Genomic DNA, 19,385 nt, shown 5'->3' with positions numbered 1-19,385 from the left:
CAATATTGTAATTCTTATTTCCTACACATCCTTAAGTGAGGCATAAGATGATGCAAGTCATTTACTTTAATAGACACTTACTAATTCATTGCCATTCATTTAACTAACCTTTATTAAGTGCTTGGGGAGGGAAGAAGAGGAGAGAATGGAACAAGCATTTATTAAGCACCTAGTATGTGCTAAGCTCTTTACAAATATTAATCTCATTTGCAACGCAATATGCTAGGCTCCAGAGATATATAAATACAACATTTAGACTAATTCTGTCTAATGAGGTCTACATAGAATTCTCATGCGACTGCTTCATTTTTACTGAAATGAGGACAGTCTCAGTTCCAAAGGAAACAGGATATAGTTTGCATTAATGTAGAAAGCAAGAATATTACTTTCTCCAGGATAATCAAAATTCATTAAAAAGTTAATTCTTTATGATATAAAATTTTGTGTGTCAAACAACTGCCTGCATGACACAATTAACTTCAACTATCAACACTAATCATTTTGCAAAACGCAAATGGAAGCATCAAAACCACATATCATTAAATAATTTAACATAAGAATTTTCATTAAAATTTACAATAATTTAACAAGTGCAGTAAAGCTTAGTTGTATAGCTCAAATTCTCAAAAAGACCTATGATTTCATAGATTTCAATGTTTCCAATAATGATGCAGATAGCAACCTATCCATTTCTGTCCATCCTATGCAACTGTTGTTCCTATCTTCCCATAATTTCACCTCAATTATATATTTATAAACCACCTATGTTATAAAATGGTTATATAGTTCTAATTTAATATGAATTCTGTGAATATGTGGAACTAAAAAGATATTTCATACGTCTTTGAAGTTGCATATTTTCATTTCTAATCTCTTCCATTTGTTGTTTAAGTAATTTATTTTGTGCCTGAAGCTCCAGTCTCTCTTCTTTTAAAAGTAGATAATCAGTAGTATCTTTAAGTTTTTCAGTCAGCAACTGGTTTTGTTTTGTTACTAATAAAATCTGTCCTTTGAGAGAATCCAATTCAAGCTGCAAGAAAAAATGAAAATATATTTGGACAGTAGGTATTGAGGAGTGTCATGTTTAATAAAATTGACCAAAAAGAGAGAGCAAGATGAGTAAGGTAGGCCTAAAGCTTGGCTATGTCACCATGGATCCAAAAACTTGGGATTCCATAAAATATTTATAGACAGTTTACCCAGGGTGCTCAAGCCCAGAAAAAAAATACTTGAATCACAGCATAAAGCTAATGTAATATCTTACAAGCAGAACTATAACAGCCAGATAGGATACCTGTCTTAGATAAATGGATTCCCTTCCCAATAAGGAAACTTAGTTATATATAATATTATTTAAGAAAGAACCAAAAAAGAGGGAATCTGATGTCCATATTTTCATCAATCTGTGACAGCCTGATATGCCAGACATAAAGGAGGTTAAAATCAGGATAACTACCTGTCCTGGAGAATCTCTTACTCTCCAGTGGTCCTTTTTCTACATTCCATAGTAATAATCAAAGCCTTCCATTTGACTTTGTGATTTCATCATCACAGTGATTTCAGGGTACTTTTCATTTATCATGATTTCCAAGTTTACTATTTATTAAAATGATCTACAAGAATATAGACAGTGATTTCAAATCACACTATAAAAGGGTTACATCGATTCAATGAAATTTTTAAAACTTTTATTCAATGCCTACTATGTGCCAAGCATGGAACTGCAAGCTAGGAAAACAAAAACAAAATGAAAATAGTACCTGAGAGTTTCAAAAAAACCTGGGAAGACTTCTATGAACTGATAGAAAGTGAAGTGACCAGAGCAATTCATACAATATTGTAAAGACTAACAACTTTGCAAGACTCAAGAACTCTCATCAATGTATCAATTAAGATTCCAGAGCACAGATCATGAAACATGTTACCTACATCTTGACAGAGAAGCAGTAATACTCAAGATGCAGAATGAGATGTGGTTCTGGACATAATCAATGTGTTGATTTGCTTTCTTTGACTATGTGTATTTGTAACATTTTTAAATTTCTCTTCTTTTTTCCCCCAGTGGAAGAGGACAAAGGAAAACAAAAACTTATTAATTGGAAAAAAAGTTTTTAAAAGGTCCCTTGTCCTCAAGAAGTTTGTATTCTGTGGAAAAGCAATATGTACAACAATAATACAAAGTAATTTCCAAGGGACAAGCTGAGAGTGCTAAAATTTAGGAACGTCAGGAAAGGCTTTAAGGTGTTACTTAAGCTGGGCCCTAAACAAAAGGTAGAGATTTCAAGAGATAGTGGTGAGTAGGGAAAGCATTAATTATATTTATAGGAGATAACCATGAAAAGGTACTGTGATATAGAAATGTTTGTACAAAAGATAGCAAGTAGGCCTAGGTGGTGTATATGACAGGGATTAATAGGAAAAAAATCTGGAAAGATGGGTTGGAACCAGTTTGTAAAAGGCTTTAAATACCAACAAGAAAAGTTTGTATTTTATTCTAGATTAACAAGGGTGCAATTAAAACTTCTTTAGCAGGGGAGTGACATGGTTATATCTATGCATCAGAAATCTATTCTGGGGAGATTTCTTACAGACAACTAATCCTATCCATAGTTCCACTTGAATGAGCTTCAAAAAAAGTGTCCTTTCAGTAACTTGTCAAAATTCTCTTGTTTACTACCCTTCTTACTATAGGACTTTGGGTCCTTTTTATTTCTGACTTATAGCCTTTTATCCAGTGAGACAAATACTAGTACCTCTGGTGTAGAATGTCAATTAAGTTTCACCCAGAAGCAGCTATGGGCCCAAAAAGAATTTCAGAATACAAAAAAACAGATCAAAAAATCCCAAATAACAACACAGAAATTTGTCCTCACAATATTTCTGTTGAAGGCACCAACATTTTTCCAGGCTCCTAAGGATCATGCATTACCTTTAGATCTCAAACCTTCCTCACTCCAGATAACCATTCAATGGCGAAATCATGCCATTTCTGTTGCTACAACACTTCTCAAATCTAACGCATTCTCTAGACTCAAACTGCCATTGTCCTAGTTGAAGTCTTCATCATTTCCTCTCTGAATTACTATAACAGCCTCACATTTCTTACTATTTCAGTTTATCCTATCTACTACCAATGGAGTCTAGAATAAAATATAAACACTTCTGTTTAGCTTACCACTTGGCCCCAACCTAGCTATTCATTCCTTCTTTGTTCCTTTGCTCCTCACTCATGACATGCCCTCTCCCATTTCCATGCATTTTCACTGGCCATCCCACATAACTGGAATGCCCTCCCTCCTTACCTTGGTCTCAGAGAATTTCTCTGTTCCTTTAAGACACAACTCAAACACCACCTTCTTCATGAAGTCTTTCTAGTCTCCCCAGCTGTTGGTGCTCTCCCTCCCAACTATCTTATAGTTAACTTTGTTAAAATTTTACCATGCGTGTGCATGTATTCCTTTATGTAATAAGTATTTGTCTCCTCCATTAAAATGCAAGCTCATTTGTTGTTCAGTTGTGTCCAACTTTTTGTGACCCTATTTGGGGTTTTCTTGGCAAAGATTTGAGTGCTTTGCCATTTCCTTCTCCAGCTCATTTTACAGGTGAGGAAACTGAGGCAAACAGGGTTAAGTGACTTGCCCGGGGTCACGCAGCTAGTAAGTGTCTGAGGCCAGATTTGAACTCAGGAAGGTAAGTCTTCATGACTCTAGGCCCAGCACTCTATCCACTGCACCACCCAGCTGCCCCTTATGCCACCTAACTTTCAGAGAATGAAACCAGAAATTCCTTTTTAAAAATCCTATACTGTTCAGACAAATGAGGATATGATCTTTTCTAATTTTTTAAAAGATTTAACCCATTTGATCTAATCCAGAGGTGGGAAACCTGTGGCCTCAAGGTTCCATGTGGCACTCTAGGTTCTCAAGTGAGGCCCTTTAACTGAATCCAAACTTTCCAGAACAAATTAAGGAGATTACACTCTAATCCATGCCTGCCCTTGGTCACAGATACAAAGATTTTAAAATGTAATGTCCTTCAGTGACACTGGAAAAATTTTTAATTAATCATAATATCAGGTGATCACTAAACCTTCCCATCTTTCAATATCAACCTCAAAAACCTGTCAGTTCCATAAAATACCTCAAGATCTTTGGCACGATTTATAGCTTCCCTGAGTTCTTCCCTTCTTGAATTAAGAGCATTGGCCTCTTCCTGCAAATGCATAGCTTTCTCTAAAAGAAAAGTGAAAACAAGCAACATCTCATAACAAAGAATTTTTTTAAATCTGAAAATATTTCTTGCTACAGACTTGAAACTTAGGCAACTGCATATCAAGCACATATCAACTTGTGAAGTGTTTTAATAAAATATTTTGACTAGCAATCACAGATTTAAATGTCCATTAAACATGGAGGCTTGGAACAAGCAACTAACTGAAGTATAAGAATTATTCTTGGAATGCCATAAGTTACTAGTAAAAACTATAATGAAGTCTACAAGCATACACATATATTTTCCAAAGTAGAATACAGACTTTACTTCTTGGGAGTGAGGAGGAAGGGGGAGGATGGTTAAACAATTATTTATTTCAGAGTTGAAAAACAAGGACTTTTAAAGAAGTCACCTTTGTTCTTTTGCTCGTCTTCAATTACTTTATTAGATCTGGTAATATATTCTTCCTTTAATTCAAGCTGATATCTAGGAAGCAAAATAACTAAAAAAAATTAAGTTCACCACAATTTTATTACAAAAAAAGAATTTTTTTTCTTCTCATAGGTCATTGAAGTTAATTTTTTTCAGAATCAAAAGAAATTTCTATGAATAAATGAAAAATGTCATTTGCTACACTGAAAACTCTAAAACTATTAACCTTTACTTTGACATCCATATGATGATATAACTAGTACTCAATAGGAAAATAAAAATAAAAAATTTAAGTCTACTCAAGTACACAAACACTATCTACTTCAGTAGACCCCAAATTTTGCTTATAGAAAATTTGCTGTCACTGTTATAACTAAAAGTAATTACTTTAGGAGTTCGTTCTTGAGCTCTTTTGAACAGAAAATCATTCTCTACCACTTCCGATGACTCATTGATTCAGTTCAAAGAGACAGAGAAAAGGGGAGAAGAAACACCAGGGGTGGGGAACCTATGGCCTTCAGGCCACATATGGCCCTCTATGTCCTGAAGTGCAGCCCTCTGACTGAATCCAAATCCCCTCCATAAAAGGATTTGTTCTGTAAAATTTGGACTCAGTCAAAAGGCCACACCCAAGGACCTAGAAGGCCACATGTGGCCTCGAGCAGGTTCCCCACCCCAGAACAAGCCTATTTGGTGCATTTTCCTGTTGTGAATGTCCTCTATTGTCTGTCAAAGGCTTTAGTGATTCTATGTGTTTCCAAATTTAGAGCAAATGGCTTCTGAGTCCTGGCCCTGAAATATCCCTTGGAAAATGCCAAAATATCATAAAAATTGTACATCTTATCACTTGGTTAACTGTGTATTATTGATGTAATATTTTTGTACATTTACATACAGATACAACAAACACAAATGCTTGTGTGATTATTCATTACTATAACTCAAGCACCAAGGAAGACCTGGGCTCAAGTTCTGCTTTGAAATATACTGGCTAAATGACAACCAAATCACATAGGGGCAGCTAAGTGGAACAGTAAATAGAATGCTGGGCCTGGAGTAAAAAAAATCAAGCCTCAAACACTTACTAAGCGGTATGTAGCAAGTCACTTATATTCTATCTGCTTCAGTTTCCTCAATTATAAAATGAGGATGATAATAGCACCTACCTCCCAGGGTTGTAGTAAGAATCAAATGAGATGAATTTATAAAGCATTCAGCACAACACCTGGCACATAGTAGTAGGCTTTTAATAAAACTTTTTTTTTTCTTTTCTCTTTCCCAGTCACTTACAATGTCTCAGGCAATTTTAAGTTCCAAAAGAATTGCAAATGTTCACTGCTGGAAGGCAGAATTCTCCCTTTATATTAATTAAATCACTTGTAAAAAAAAATTGGTGAGTTCTGTATTAATATTATATATAACAGTTACATAGGTTTTTTTTTTAAACTAGATTATCTTTGAAATCTAAAAACCTACAGAATATCTGAAAATTAGGAAAAAAACATTTCATGGAAAAATTAGGATGTGGAATAGTTGTAAGAAAAATAATGGGTATGTGAGAGGTATGGAAAACTTGTAGCACTGCTATAGTGATTTAGCTTTACCCTATTAGAGGAGATAATGGTAATTTGATAAGCTTGCTAAAGCTGAGGAAAAAAATGTGATGACCTAATAAAGACACACAATTCTTCAATCAGTGTGCCAATAATACGACCACAAAGCCTATTGTTGCAGTACATGTTTTCCATTGATTAGATCAATTTTTTTTCTTCTTGTAGGTCACTGAAGTTAAATTTTTTTAGAATCAAAAGAAATTTCTATGAATAAATGAAAAATGTCATTTGCCACACTGAAAACTCTAAAACTATTACCTTTACTTTGACATCCATATGATGAAAGCTATTTTAACTAGTGCTCATTAGGAAAATAAAAATAAAAAATTTAAGTCTACTCAAGCGCACAAATATTATCTACTTCAGTAGACCCCAAATTTTGCGTATAGAAAATTCGCTGTCACTGTTATAACTAGAAGTAATTACTTTAGGAGTTCGTTCTTGAGCCTTTGTTCATATGCATCTTCCATGTTCTTTACATTCAGCTCCCTTCTTCTCAGGGATTCTTCCAGATTTTTATATTTTTCTTCATGTAGCTTCTGGGTTCTGATGTTATCAAAAATACATTAAGAAAATAAGGAAAGTGTCTTATTTTCTGCTCATTTTAGATGATGGCAAATACTGAAGAAGAAAATTAAATTTTCCCTTGCAATGGAACACAAACTATACGTAGAATCTCTCTGATATTTAAAAAAAAAAAAAAAAAAAAAAAAGAAGGACTCTACTACATCCTCTGCTGGCTAATCTGTGAAGCAACTTTAAGTTTTTTCTTATTCAAATAGAAATTTTAAAAAAAAATCACAAAAGTTAAAAATATATAGAATTAAATACCATTACTAGGAGTATATGATGTATACAATTATACACTACTAAAGTCCTTACTTTTTTTTCTATCTTTCGTTATGGAGGAAATAGAGGTTGGAATATGGCTAAAATGAGATTTCTGGATTATTTTTGAATTATTAGTATGAAACTGAATAGGGAGAAATTTGAAGGAGATGATTTTAAATTATACATTTAGAGACTAATCAATTAAGAAAACCTACATTAAACACTGATTACTATTATATGTTTTACATAGCAATTTACTTTATAAATAGAAATGTATAAATTATAGGTATTTTACAGATGCTAAGGCATCATTCTACTATTCCAAATTTAAGGCCTATGCTTTATTCCTGCTAACTATGCCAGCCTCCTTAAAAATTATATGAAAACATTTTTTTATAAACTAAGATTCCTCCTGACAATAGGGCAAGAAGATAATACACAAGATGTATATTCAGTGATAATAAAAAACAATTTGAAATGTTTTTTTAAATCTCATACACATTTTATTCTAAATATCCAAATTGCAGTTACTTACAATTCAAAAGTTTCAATTCTTTGCTTCAGTTCAGCTTCTCTACTCCTTACCATTTCAATGTCTTTCAGCAAACCCTGCCTCTGGACATAAATTTCTTTTGCTTCAATCTATATAATAAAGTGTTAATTTAAATGAAATTAGTTAAACTAACAAAAAAATCTCCCAAAACAAAAAGAGATCCAAAATATTGTTAAATTCCCAAAAAATAGATAGTATAATACTATCAAAGTATACTGCTTATCACAATCCTACTCCAAAAGTGACTGTCTGGTTTAATAGCTCACCTTTATAAAGGACATTCCAATGAGCTTCTGTCACAATACTTCTATGAGGGAGGAATACAATATCATAATGCCTTTTTTACAAATGAGGTTAAGGGACATATCCACAATATCGGTAAATGGTAGAGCTAAAAGTATTGAACTAAGTAAGACTGACATCTAAGTTCAATACTCTCTGCATTACACCATGCTAACAAAAAATCATTTGTATAGATTTCAACAGATACTTATCATAACTACTCTGTATGTGTTACCCTTTATATGATTATTTATCTAGTTCTTTAGTTAACATTTTTCAGAAACTTGGTAAATATTGTTTTATCAATTATTCCATCCAAAAGAAGATGCCTTTTACTCATTTAACAATTAGATTTACACTGTAAATAAAATTAGCACTCCTGTTTAACATTAAAAGACTAAAAACATAATGGGAGATTAAATTTAGGATAGCCTAAGAGTGGGCAAAATTAAAATGACTATAAACAAGAAAGCAAAGAAAAAATAAGAGTAACATCTGGAATCAAGACAAATTGAGTTGGCTTAAAATTATGTTTATATTTCAGGGTTGCTGTAGTTCATTTGTTTTAGAAAATGCAGTAAGATCATTTTTGGTTTTAAATGCTTCCATAAGTCATTAAAAAGAATTTCAACTCATGGATCATTCTGATTAGGCATCAAATTGGCATAGTTCATCCCAATATGAGATGTAATCCACTTAAAGTCCCTTTTTAGCACAAAGGTAGAAAGACTGTTCAAAGACCACTGCAGAAGTACAAGAAGGAGCCATTAAAGCTTAAAACTTCAATAAGATTTTTTGGGGCAGCCTGTATTATCAAAAAAAAGTGACATTCTTCAAAGCCAGTGTGAAATTAAGCAGGAAAACAGATGCAATTTTTGCCCAACCAATTGGTTTATTGACCTACTGATCATAAAATATCCTTTAGGAAAAGGTTTTGGTCTAAAAGACTGTAACTTCAAATCGTATTCTGCGTATGTGTGAGAGCTTATTTTAATATGTGAAAACTAGTCTAATTCCAAGAAGGTTATTAATAATATAGAAGAGGGAGTGCAAGTTCACTAAACAACTCGATTCTATTAAAGAAACATGAACAGTATTGCATTTTCAATGACAAAACTCATCAACACACTTCTAGGCTACTTGTATTAATACAGTTACAAATGAGGGAAAAGGCAGAAAGCCTTCCGGGCAAAACCTGGATGAGAATGGATCACACTTTCAGAACCCATTTTGGACCAAAAGTGAACATATTGCCAATGGCACAAGCAGGGAAATTATAGCTCATGTTTACATAACCATGTTCAGTATCACTGAACTTTATGGTGAGTAATTTAAAAATCTTTTTTGAATACGTATTTCTTGTTGAACCACTTATTTCAGTAATATAGAAGACTAGTAAAAATGTTTGAATTGAAATCCAAGTAGAATTTTAGTTAGGGACTCTAAAATCCTAAAGATCTTTAATAAATCAGAGTTCATCTTAAATATTTAAATGTCTCTATCCATTATCTACCTGTTTAAAATTAGAGTATTACCTCCTGGTGTTTTTGAAGTCTTTCAATTGCATTCTTTTCTCGAGAAATCAGAGCTTCAGATTTTGCTTGGTGTGTTTTCTCAAATTCTTGCCGCAATTCAGTCATTTCTTTTTGGAGTCTTCTTTTTTCTTCCATTCTCATTCTTTCTATTTCGATATCTTTAAAATACTTCAACTGAAGCACAAAATTTAAACTGGTTGTTTCATATTTTTTTAGAAACATTCATTTCCAGATGTTTTATTCACAATACTACCGAAAATCTTTCAATAAGCAGTTACGCCCGGGGGGGAGAGGGGGTAGGGCAACAGAAGAGAAAAAAGAATTATATGAGCAAAAGAAGAGACTATTCTCTGCTAAACACTTTAAATGTTAGTTTAAATTTTTATCTTTTGGATTGAGCCATTTCAAGATATGCCAATGTATTTCTTCTTTTCATTTTAGTACCAAGATTTACAAAACTGACCTTTTGAGACATTTCTGATTGAAGCTGTTGTTCTATTTCTTTCTTATATTCATTGAGCTTTGTTTCTAATGATTCCAGTTTAAGGCGCTGGGGATAAATATCTGCAAACTGCTCATCAATGAGTTGAAGTTTTTCAGCTACGGAAAAATATGTTAAGATATATATTGTATAACTTTGCAGTAGCATAAAGTTCAGTTCAATCAAGAATGGCATAAGAGAGTCTACAGGAACCCCCTCCTCAGCAGCCATCCCTCCCAAAACAAAACCATATTACATTTGGCACATATTAAAATAACAAATTCTGGATTTCAAATGAATCACAGAATCATAAAATTTCAGAAATGGCTTTTTGATTCTTGGAATATTTGGGAACTGTTAAAAGCACAATAAAATTTACCAATGCAATCTAGCCTAACTTCCTCCTATTCTGGGCCCAACTCATTACCCACCTGTTCCAAGGTAACTCAATGGACTACCCTTGACTGCATATCATAGTCTAGAAAGTAAACAAAAATTCTATTTAACGTTTCCTATGCAAATTGTGAGATCAATCTCTTTTGTGTGAATGTAGATCTCGGAGAAACATCTGTATTATTCAAGGGCATGATGCAAACAACACTCTCATTTTCTAACAAGAGCATTTAGCGTACTGTGCCATCTATAAGGTATCTTTCTTCCATTTGTATTCACATCCTCCCTGGCAATAGAACATACCTTTACTGAGTATACCTTTCCATGTTATATGTTTCATTTAATATCAAAATACAGACACCACTATGTCTAGGAAAAGTCCAACATTTGTTTAGGACCCCTGCACAATCTCTATGTTTGTATCTATTATGGAATCTTTCACAATATTAACATATGCACTGGAACAACTCTGTTGGAGAACTTGGAGGATAGGTTTGCTCTACCAAGGCAAATGGTATTTTCATAATCAACCACAATAACACGAATCATCTATTCTTTACAATTTTGTCAATTATAGCCGTGAAGCTGTCGTCTCCCTTAAATAACCTAAACTCCAGCCAAACTAGACTACAACCTCACCTCCAAATTTGTCCTATGCTTTCCTGAATGCACAACTTCATTTGTGCCTTTATTTTTGCCTAAAATGCTCCTTTTCCCTCACTCCATCTCTATTTAATGAACTCGACCCCTACCCAACCAAAGTCTTTATCGAATGTCTTCTCAATGAACTTTTGCTATTTCCCTCCCCAACAAGAAGCATTTCCATATGAATCTTTTATAGTATACATTTATATTTATTTTCTATTTCAGTATTTATATATGCCTTACCTATCTTAAAACATAAATTACTCAAAGTCAGACTGCCTTATTAATGTTTCTTTTCTGCTCTTGTATAGAAAGGTACTTATTAAATGACAGCTCTGTAAATTATAATGCTATATAATTCAATAAAAACTATTTTAATCAATGTTTAATTTGTTTTTTAGACAGGAAATACCTTTAAGATTCAAACAAAGCATGGTCTTGTATGTTGTTCATTTCATTATTAAATATATAAGATTAATAAGGTGAAAGTTACTACTAATATAAAAGGCAGCATGGGATAGTAAGTAGACAACTGGCCTCAAAGTCAAGAAAACCAGGGTCCATATCCATATATCATCTTTGACTTCTACTAGCTTTGTGAACCTCGATATTAAATCTCTCGGTGCTCCAGGTATTCTGCAAAACTACAAATTTCACAACAGCCGCCAGTCTGCTTTTGGTAAAGAGTGTTTTCTGCTGTAGGTGGTACCTACAAATACGAAATCACTGGTTTAAAAGAAAAAAGTTGTTAAATAAAAAAGTCTAGCCAAATATCAGACAAGAGGTGTGGATGTTTTATTTCTTTTTTTTCTTGTTATTTTTATTTCTAAATTATTTTCAGTTATATTTTATTAAGGGGGGAGGGAAAAGGAATTCCTCAGTAGTTAAACAATGTCTAATGCCATTCTATAAGATGAATTTCCTGCTAATAGTATGAGTTTAATTTGTCTCATTCAAGAAATGGAGACATCTCTAGGATCTCAAAATGCATGTTTGTGGTTTCCATTGCTATTGCAACAAAAGAACATTTATAAAGGATTCAATGTGGAATTAACATCAGTCAAGTGGAGTCTGACCATATTCAACAGTTCACTGAAGAAGCTTCAATGGCTCCCAGTTGCCTTTAGTTGGGGGGACGGGAGGAGAGAAGGGGAGAAGGGAAGAAAGGGAAAAGGGAGAAGGGGAGATGGGAAAAAGAAAAGAAAAAAGAGAAAGGGAGAAGGAAAGGGAATAGGCATTTAAAATTGTGCCTACTACGTGCCAGGCACTGTGCTAAGATCTTTTTACAAAAATTATCTCATTTAATACTCACAACAACCCTTCAAGGCAAGTGCTGTTACTATCTCCATTTTATGGTTGAAGAAACTGGCAAACAGAAATTAAGTGACTTTCCCAGAGACACACAGCTACTAAGTGTGTGAGGACAGATTTAAACTTGGGTTTTCCTGACTCCAAGCCCAGTGTTCTATCCACTGTGCCACCAGTTGCCTCTGAATAAAGAATAAAAGACAAACTCCTCTGTTTGCTATTTAAAGCCCTTCAAAATCTGGTTCTAGTCTATCTTTTTAGGCAGACTATGCATTACTCTGACTCGTGCATACTATTTCTACGTATTTCTGCCAAATGAGCCTACTTACTATGTGCCGTACATAAAGTTTTCAACTTCCTATCTCTGGTGTTCTGTTTTGTTTTTTTGGTCTTCTTACCTGGAATGTTCTCTTTCATTTCTATCTCTTGTAACCCTAGCTTCCTTCAAAGTTAAATTAAAGGCCACCTACTTCAAGATATTTTTCCTGACTTCTCCAGTTTTTGGATACTTCACCAAAGCAACTTACTATTTACTCTGTATAACTATAAATCCTATATTTAACAAGTATTTATTAAGTAACTATTATGTGCCACATACAGCATTAAACTGGAGATACAAAGAAAGACAAAAAGTGTCCCTGCCTTCAAGGAATTCACAACACGCATACAACTATGTATAAATAAGAGTGATTTCCTGGTTTTCTGTCTGACCATTCCTCATTCTCCTTTGCGGCTCTTCATTCAGATTGTACCCATAAACTGTGGCTGTCACTCAAGGCTCTGTTCTGAGCCCTCTTCTCTTCTCCCTATTTCTCCAGGTGATGTCATCAGCTCCCATGGATTCAATGATCCTTTCTATACAGTTGATTCTCAGATCTATTTATTCAGCCCTTACCCCTTTCCTGACCTCTACTTACACATCTCCATCTGCTATTTAAGAACATCTTGTATTGGATGTCCCACGGTAATCTTAAATTCAACATATCCAAGACTGAACTTATTATCTTTCCCCCTAAACCCTTTTTCTCTTCCGGACTTCCCTATTGTTGTCAAGGGCACAACCTTCTTCCCAGTTCTCCAGGCTTGCAAACTTCAGTGTCATCCTCAACCCCTCACTTCCCACTCTTTATTTCCAGTCTGTTGCCAAGTTCTGTCCATTTTCTCTCGTATGTGCCCCCTTCTTTTCTCTGACACTGCGGGCATCCTAGTGCACATGCTCATCACCACAAGCCTGGACTACTGCGATAGCCTGCTGGTTAGTTTCTCTGACTTAAGTCTCTTCCCATTCCAACCCATCTTCCACTTAGCCATCAAACTGAACTTCCTAAAACACAGATATAACCATTGCGCTACCCTAATTCAATAAACTGCAGTGGCTCCCTTTTACTTACAGGACCAACAGGAAATCTAGCTTTTAAAACTCTTCATAACATGGTCCCTTACTACTTCTCTGGTCTTCTTACACCTTATTTCCTCCATATACTCTGCCATCCAGCAATGCTGGCCTCCTGGCTATTCTTCACATGTGATATTCCACCTCCCAATTCCATGCATTTTCACTGGCTGCTTCCTGGAATGTTTTCTCTTCTCACCTCTGCCTCCTAGCTTCTTTCAAATCTCAGCTGAAGTTCCATCTTTTGGCAATAAGCCTTTCCCAGTCCTCCTTAACCTCAGTGCCTTCCCTCTGAGATGACTTGCAATGTGTCTTGTTTGGACAAAATTGTTTGTATGTTGCCTCCCCAATGAGACTGTGAGCTCTTTGAGAGCAGGGGCTGCTTTTAGTTTTTCTTTGAATCTCTAGTACTCAGCAGAGAACCTAGTAGGCACTTAATAAGTGCTACCTGGTTGACTGACTGACTGACTACATGGGCCACTGTCTTCAAAAACATGAAAACCTCAGGGGCAGCTAGGTGGCGCAGTGGATAGAGCACTGGCCCTGAAGTCAGGAGGAGTTCAAATCTGGCCTCAGACCAAACACTTGACACTTACTAGCTGTGTGACTCTGGGCAAGTCACTTAACCCCAACTGCCTAAAAAACAAAACACACACACACACAAAAAAAAAACATGAAACCTGTCAAGTAGACAAATATTAGACTTATACTTAGTCCCAGAGGGCAAAACTCAGACCAAAGAACAAGTAGCATTTAAGAGGAATAGCTTATGGTTCAACACAAAGAAAAATCTACTAATTAAAGCTTCCCCAAAACAGGATTGGCTGCCTCAGGACACTCCTTGTCACCAGGGTTCCTTGTCACCCGCTAACCTTGCAGAAGGAATCCACATTCCATGGAGAAGCTGATTTAGCTAATTCTAAAGTCCCTTCTAACTCTGTTGTGTGATACTACAAAATGGGGAATGAGTCTATCAACACAGAACTGTGAGAAAATGAACAGGCTAAAAGGGGGACTGTAAAGCAACAATGCCATTAAAAAATTAATATGAACCACCACAATTATGATTTTTAGGAGTTCTACATCTCAGATTAGCTAGATTTATGAACTTTGGCAATAACAGTTAATTTCTCAGGGGTCCGATTTCAACTGTTTAAATAAGGAGGTTAAAATGCATGATTTCTAAGGCCCATTTTAGTTTTACAATTCTACACTTAAATTTTATGCACCAAATTAATATTATTCTATATGTAGCAAGCTCCTTATTAGAGTATACTATAAATATTTTTAATCCCCATGTGATAAGGATGTGGAGGAATTGGGAAAAGTCCATAATTGAATAATGAGTGGAGAACTAAAAAGTAGGACTCATTATTCAAGTAAATGAAAGATTACCTTAGGAGGGTATTTTTTTTCTTTACCAGGGACAAAATTAGAAAATGAATTAATAGCCGTGAAAGAGACTGAGATTATACATCAGGAAGAACTTCCTATCAGAAAGAATGACAAAATACTAGCCCAAGGAAGAATTACTAACCCTAGGAAGTGTTAGAATAGGAATGCACAAGTATAATCATCTGGACTGAATACAACCAGATCACTGTTTTAGAACCTGAAGGAACTTTACGGACCATCCAATCCAACAGCCACAGTTTGAAGATGAGGAAATTGAGGACTGGGAGGATTAAGTGATTTGTGCCATGTCACAGATGAAATAAGTGGAACAGCCAGAATTCAAATCCAGGTCCTCCAATTCTAAATTCAGTGCTCTTTCCACTGTACTACACTGCATGCCTAGGCTCCTTCTAGCAATAGGATTCCACGGAAATGAAGATCTCTCACAACTCACACAACTGGGTTACTCCAGTGAAAAGGTTAACAAGATACAAAATAGAATAGGATATCGGTTCATTTCTACATGTTAAAAGAAAAAAATTAAAGAAAAATAATAGTAAAAATTAAAGAAGGGCAATGGTTACCAAGAGATTCACTAGTAGGTAATAATGCTGAACTTGTTTGAGTCTCCATATTGCAACTTTCCCTGGATAGATGATATTCTGTCAATTCCATCAAAATCTGCATGAGAAAACCTTAAAAAAAAATACAACATATATATTAACAAATTTATGAATCCAAGCTAAACAGAAATTTTCACTTCACATATGCATAGAAAAAGTTTCTCTACATAACAAAAAGGCAGTCAAGGTCCAATGATTTACAGTTCACTCATTTAAATAAACAACAAGAATTTTTCAAGCATCTAAAGAGGATAATTTAAATGGTTTATAAAAAACATTACTTTTTCAGAAGTGGTGAACTCCAGTGGATATGGAGCTTGCATCATTTATACTGTTCTACACAACTGATGTGTTGGTTCTGCGGGTTTCCTTCCTTTCTTTTTAAATCTTTGTTACAAGGCTGGCACACTGGGTAGGAATGTATTTTTAAAATGATGATGTAAAAACAAAAAGGGATTAAAAATGTTTCCTGAAAAGGAATAATCCTGCTAAATTAATAGAATTTCCTTCAATAATGAGAAACCTGATCAGAAAGGGGAAAAAATGAAGGTTACACATGAAAGGTAGAGTGACGTAGTGAAGAAAGAGTTGGCTTAGAAACTAAGTATGGCCTTGAAGTTCAAGAACTTCAATGGTTCTATGACACATGGTTTTATGGCTGTGCAACTTTGGCAAGTCACAACTTCTCAGAGGTTTTGGCAACTTCTAAGGCTGTAAGTTACAGAGAAGGTGCCTATTCATACTGGTAGTGGGAGCCTTCTTCTACCAATAAAATCACAGGTCCAGTCCCTATCCCCTTTACATATGACATAGTAGAATAAGCACTCTAATACACTAATAACAAGACACAGGCAAGTCACTGTAGGGTAATTATCAACAGTTTGATATTGGTGGGCCTCAGTGATTTGTCCAAGAATGAGGTTGTACCATGGTATAGATCTGGGCTCAGTACTTACTAAATCTACTTAATATAGAGAGTTGTATAACAAACTAAATTAGCAAATAATATTGTCCTTAATAAAAGCAGCAGCATTATTCTGGAATATTAAAGTGTTTTCCCTTTCTGTAGTATTGAAAAGAAGGAAATAAGAAATAAGTACTTATTAGGTATCTACTTGTATGTCAAGCACCATGCCAAGCTCTTAAAAGTATCTTATTTGATTGTCACAACCACCCTGAGAGGTAGGTGGTATTATTATTCCCATTTTTACCACTGACGATAGTAAGACAAAGGCTTGCCTAAGGTCACAGGTAGTAAATATCTGAGATGCATTTGAACTCAGGTCTTCCTGACTCCAGGCACAGCATTCATTACACTGCATCACCTAGCTGCTTTTAATTATATTGCCAATTCAGACCCTGAAATTTTAGATTTAAAAACTTTAGAAAGTCCAAAAGTAAGCAATTAGAATAATTAACACATGAAAGTTCTGATATAGAAAAGTTTGAGGGAAGACTCCAGCTTCTTTTTTTTTGGTGAGGCAATTAAGGTTAAGTAACTTGCCCAGGGTCACACAGCTAGTAAGTGACCGCATTTGAACTCAGGTCCTCTGACTCTAAGGCTGGAGTTCTATCCACTGTGCCACCTAGCTGTCCCCAGAGTTATTACTCTTTAAGTACACAAATGGAATTTTGAAACTAAATTTTTTTGTGTACCAAAAAAGAGTAAGTGACCTCCCTAATCAATTTATCAATGAAATTTATTATTGAAATGAAGATAAGACAAAGTTCTCCAGAAGTGACAAAACTTCTCTAAAGGTTTTTAGTATCTTTATCTTACAAAACGTAGAGACTGGACTACTTTTTAAATATCCCTTCCAAAACTGAGATTCCTTGGGAAACAGGATCATATTAGATTTCAAAGCACCCATATAAGCAGTCTGGTTTTTGAAAAGTTAAAATTTAGGGCTAATTCATAGTTTAATAGTACCTCAAAATGTCTTAGAATCTATATGGCTGTAAGCACTACCACAATATTATTTTCAACTCTGCCCTCCCTCCTAAGACTGCCTACTGCAAGGGAACTCAGTTGGGTCAGAGTGAGCCTTGGTGATAAAGACAAAAATAAAGTAAGAACAGGGATTTACTTCATCAATACTTATTATGAAGAACCAATGGAAGCACTCAAGGTGAAAACTCCAGTGTTCTACATTCCCAATATGTAGGGAAGGGATACTTTGGAAATTACTGGAAGGGCTATCCCTCAAAAATAATTCAGTATAATAAGTAAATATACTTTACACAGCCTGAATGTCTCATGTATATGTGAATTATTTTTCAAATGTATGCATATAAGATGCTCTTGTGATTGCGAAAATATATGATTAAAAAAGTCACAGCCAGGTCACAAATGTGAGCTTAAATAATGAAAAATTCAATTTATTTTGATTTATAACAGTATTCCAGATCACATTTAATATGAATCAAAATTCAATTAATGTGACTAGTGCAAGCTAGTCGAGGGTATCCATATGTCAGTCTGTACTTATCTGTTGCTGTTTTTGGATATGATGTCCTACTGCATGCCGTATTACCAAAAGTTGGGGGATTTTTCAAAAAAGCCCTTAAGAAAATACTTCAGATTGAAACACTGCCAGTAAATTTTTTAAAAGGCTAATTATTACATTAGAACAAAGATTTGATGTAACTTAACAGCATAGTCAAATTACCTCTAAAATAGAAAAAGATAACAGAATGCCTGATCTACAGTACAGAATATTATAAAACATACAGGTTAAATCAAAGAAAAATGGAAAGTTCATCAGCTTTTTGTGGTTTACAAACAATTATATAGAACAAACAGAAATGAAGTAAATTTAAGTTTTATGAATTGAAAACTGCAATCAAAAGTGCATTCCTCTTATGGCAGCAATTCAGACAAAAACTCTAAGTTTCTAAAAGGCAGTTAGAGAAAATGGGGGGGAAGTAGATAGTGGAAAAACTTTTACTGCAAGCACTGGTTCAATTGCTTTAAAAATCAAGTTCAATGGAAGGGTAGAGCCAAGATGGTAGAACAGTACAGTGAATTCCCCTTAAAACTCCTCCAAAGAGACCTGGAAAATGCATCAGATTGAATTCTAGTCAAGAATCTAAGAAAAAGTAACAAGTCAACTGTCTAGTGCAGATTGGGGGAGGGAAATAGAAAGGGCTACAGGGTCTGGTCAGGAGTGCATGATGGGAGAGGTTCTGAACCACAGGCAAGACAAGGTCCTAGATCTATATTTCACATGAAAGGAAAAGATGCTAATTGGCAGCTTTGTTGTCTGTTAACCAGTTGTGGAACACAGATCTAACATGGAAAGAAGGAGATCTGCATTCAGAAGTGTAGATATAGTAGTAGGTATGAAGTAACCTGAGACACTGTACAGAGAGAATAGCAAGTTCTGAAGCAAGAAGCAGCACTGTGTGACTCTAGACGCCAAGAGTACAAATAAGTCTCAATTCCAGCCTACAGCCCAATCTGAAGCCTGCAGAGGATTAACCAGGGAAGAAATCCTAGACCAAAGGGGGAAGCGTACAGTTCTCTCACTGTGAACAAGGAAAGCTTTCCAGCTGGCCAACAGGGTCTGAGTCCAGGAGTCTCCTGGTGCCCAGATCCAAACACAGGTCAAGAACTTCAGACCTCAGACCAGGGAGCAACAATCAGACTTTGTCTGGATCAGATCACTCTGGAAGCACAGAAAACTCAC

The 19,385-nt window shown here is 34.9% G+C and overlaps 1 protein-coding gene across 5 annotated transcripts in view; it reads right to left on the bottom strand.

Moving 5' to 3' along the window:
• The window catches only part of OFD1 (OFD1 centriole and centriolar satellite protein), a 51,302-nt gene that overhangs the window by 25,773 nt on the left and 6,144 nt on the right, over window positions 1-19,385 (bottom strand). For 4 of the 5 annotated variants that reach the window (XM_027835334.1, XM_027835337.1, XM_027835338.1 and 1 more), the window contains exons 5-12: window positions 15,658-15,768; window positions 9,922-10,058; window positions 9,459-9,632; window positions 7,624-7,730; window positions 6,684-6,803; window positions 4,625-4,698; window positions 4,141-4,232; window positions 841-1,030 (exon numbers count right to left, since the gene is read on the bottom strand). In XM_027835334.1, the coding sequence (XP_027691135.1) occupies window positions 841-1,030; window positions 4,141-4,232; window positions 4,625-4,698; window positions 6,684-6,803; window positions 7,624-7,730; window positions 9,459-9,632; window positions 9,922-10,058; window positions 15,658-15,768 (1,005 nt within the window). The remainder of the gene's footprint in view (window positions 1-840; window positions 1,031-4,140; window positions 4,233-4,624; window positions 4,699-6,683; window positions 6,804-7,623; window positions 7,731-9,458; window positions 9,633-9,921; window positions 10,059-15,657; window positions 15,769-19,385) is intronic. The other variant, XM_027835335.1, reaches the window with a different exon arrangement.

Source organism: Vombatus ursinus, unplaced genomic scaffold (genome assembly GCF_900497805.2).
Source record: "Vombatus ursinus unplaced genomic scaffold, bare-nosed wombat genome assembly UNPS02014814.1, whole genome shotgun sequence".
Taxonomy (NCBI): domain Eukaryota; kingdom Metazoa; phylum Chordata; class Mammalia; order Diprotodontia; family Vombatidae; genus Vombatus; species Vombatus ursinus.
Note: the sequence above shows the minus strand (reverse complement) of the source record. Positions and strands in the feature narration are given on the sequence as shown.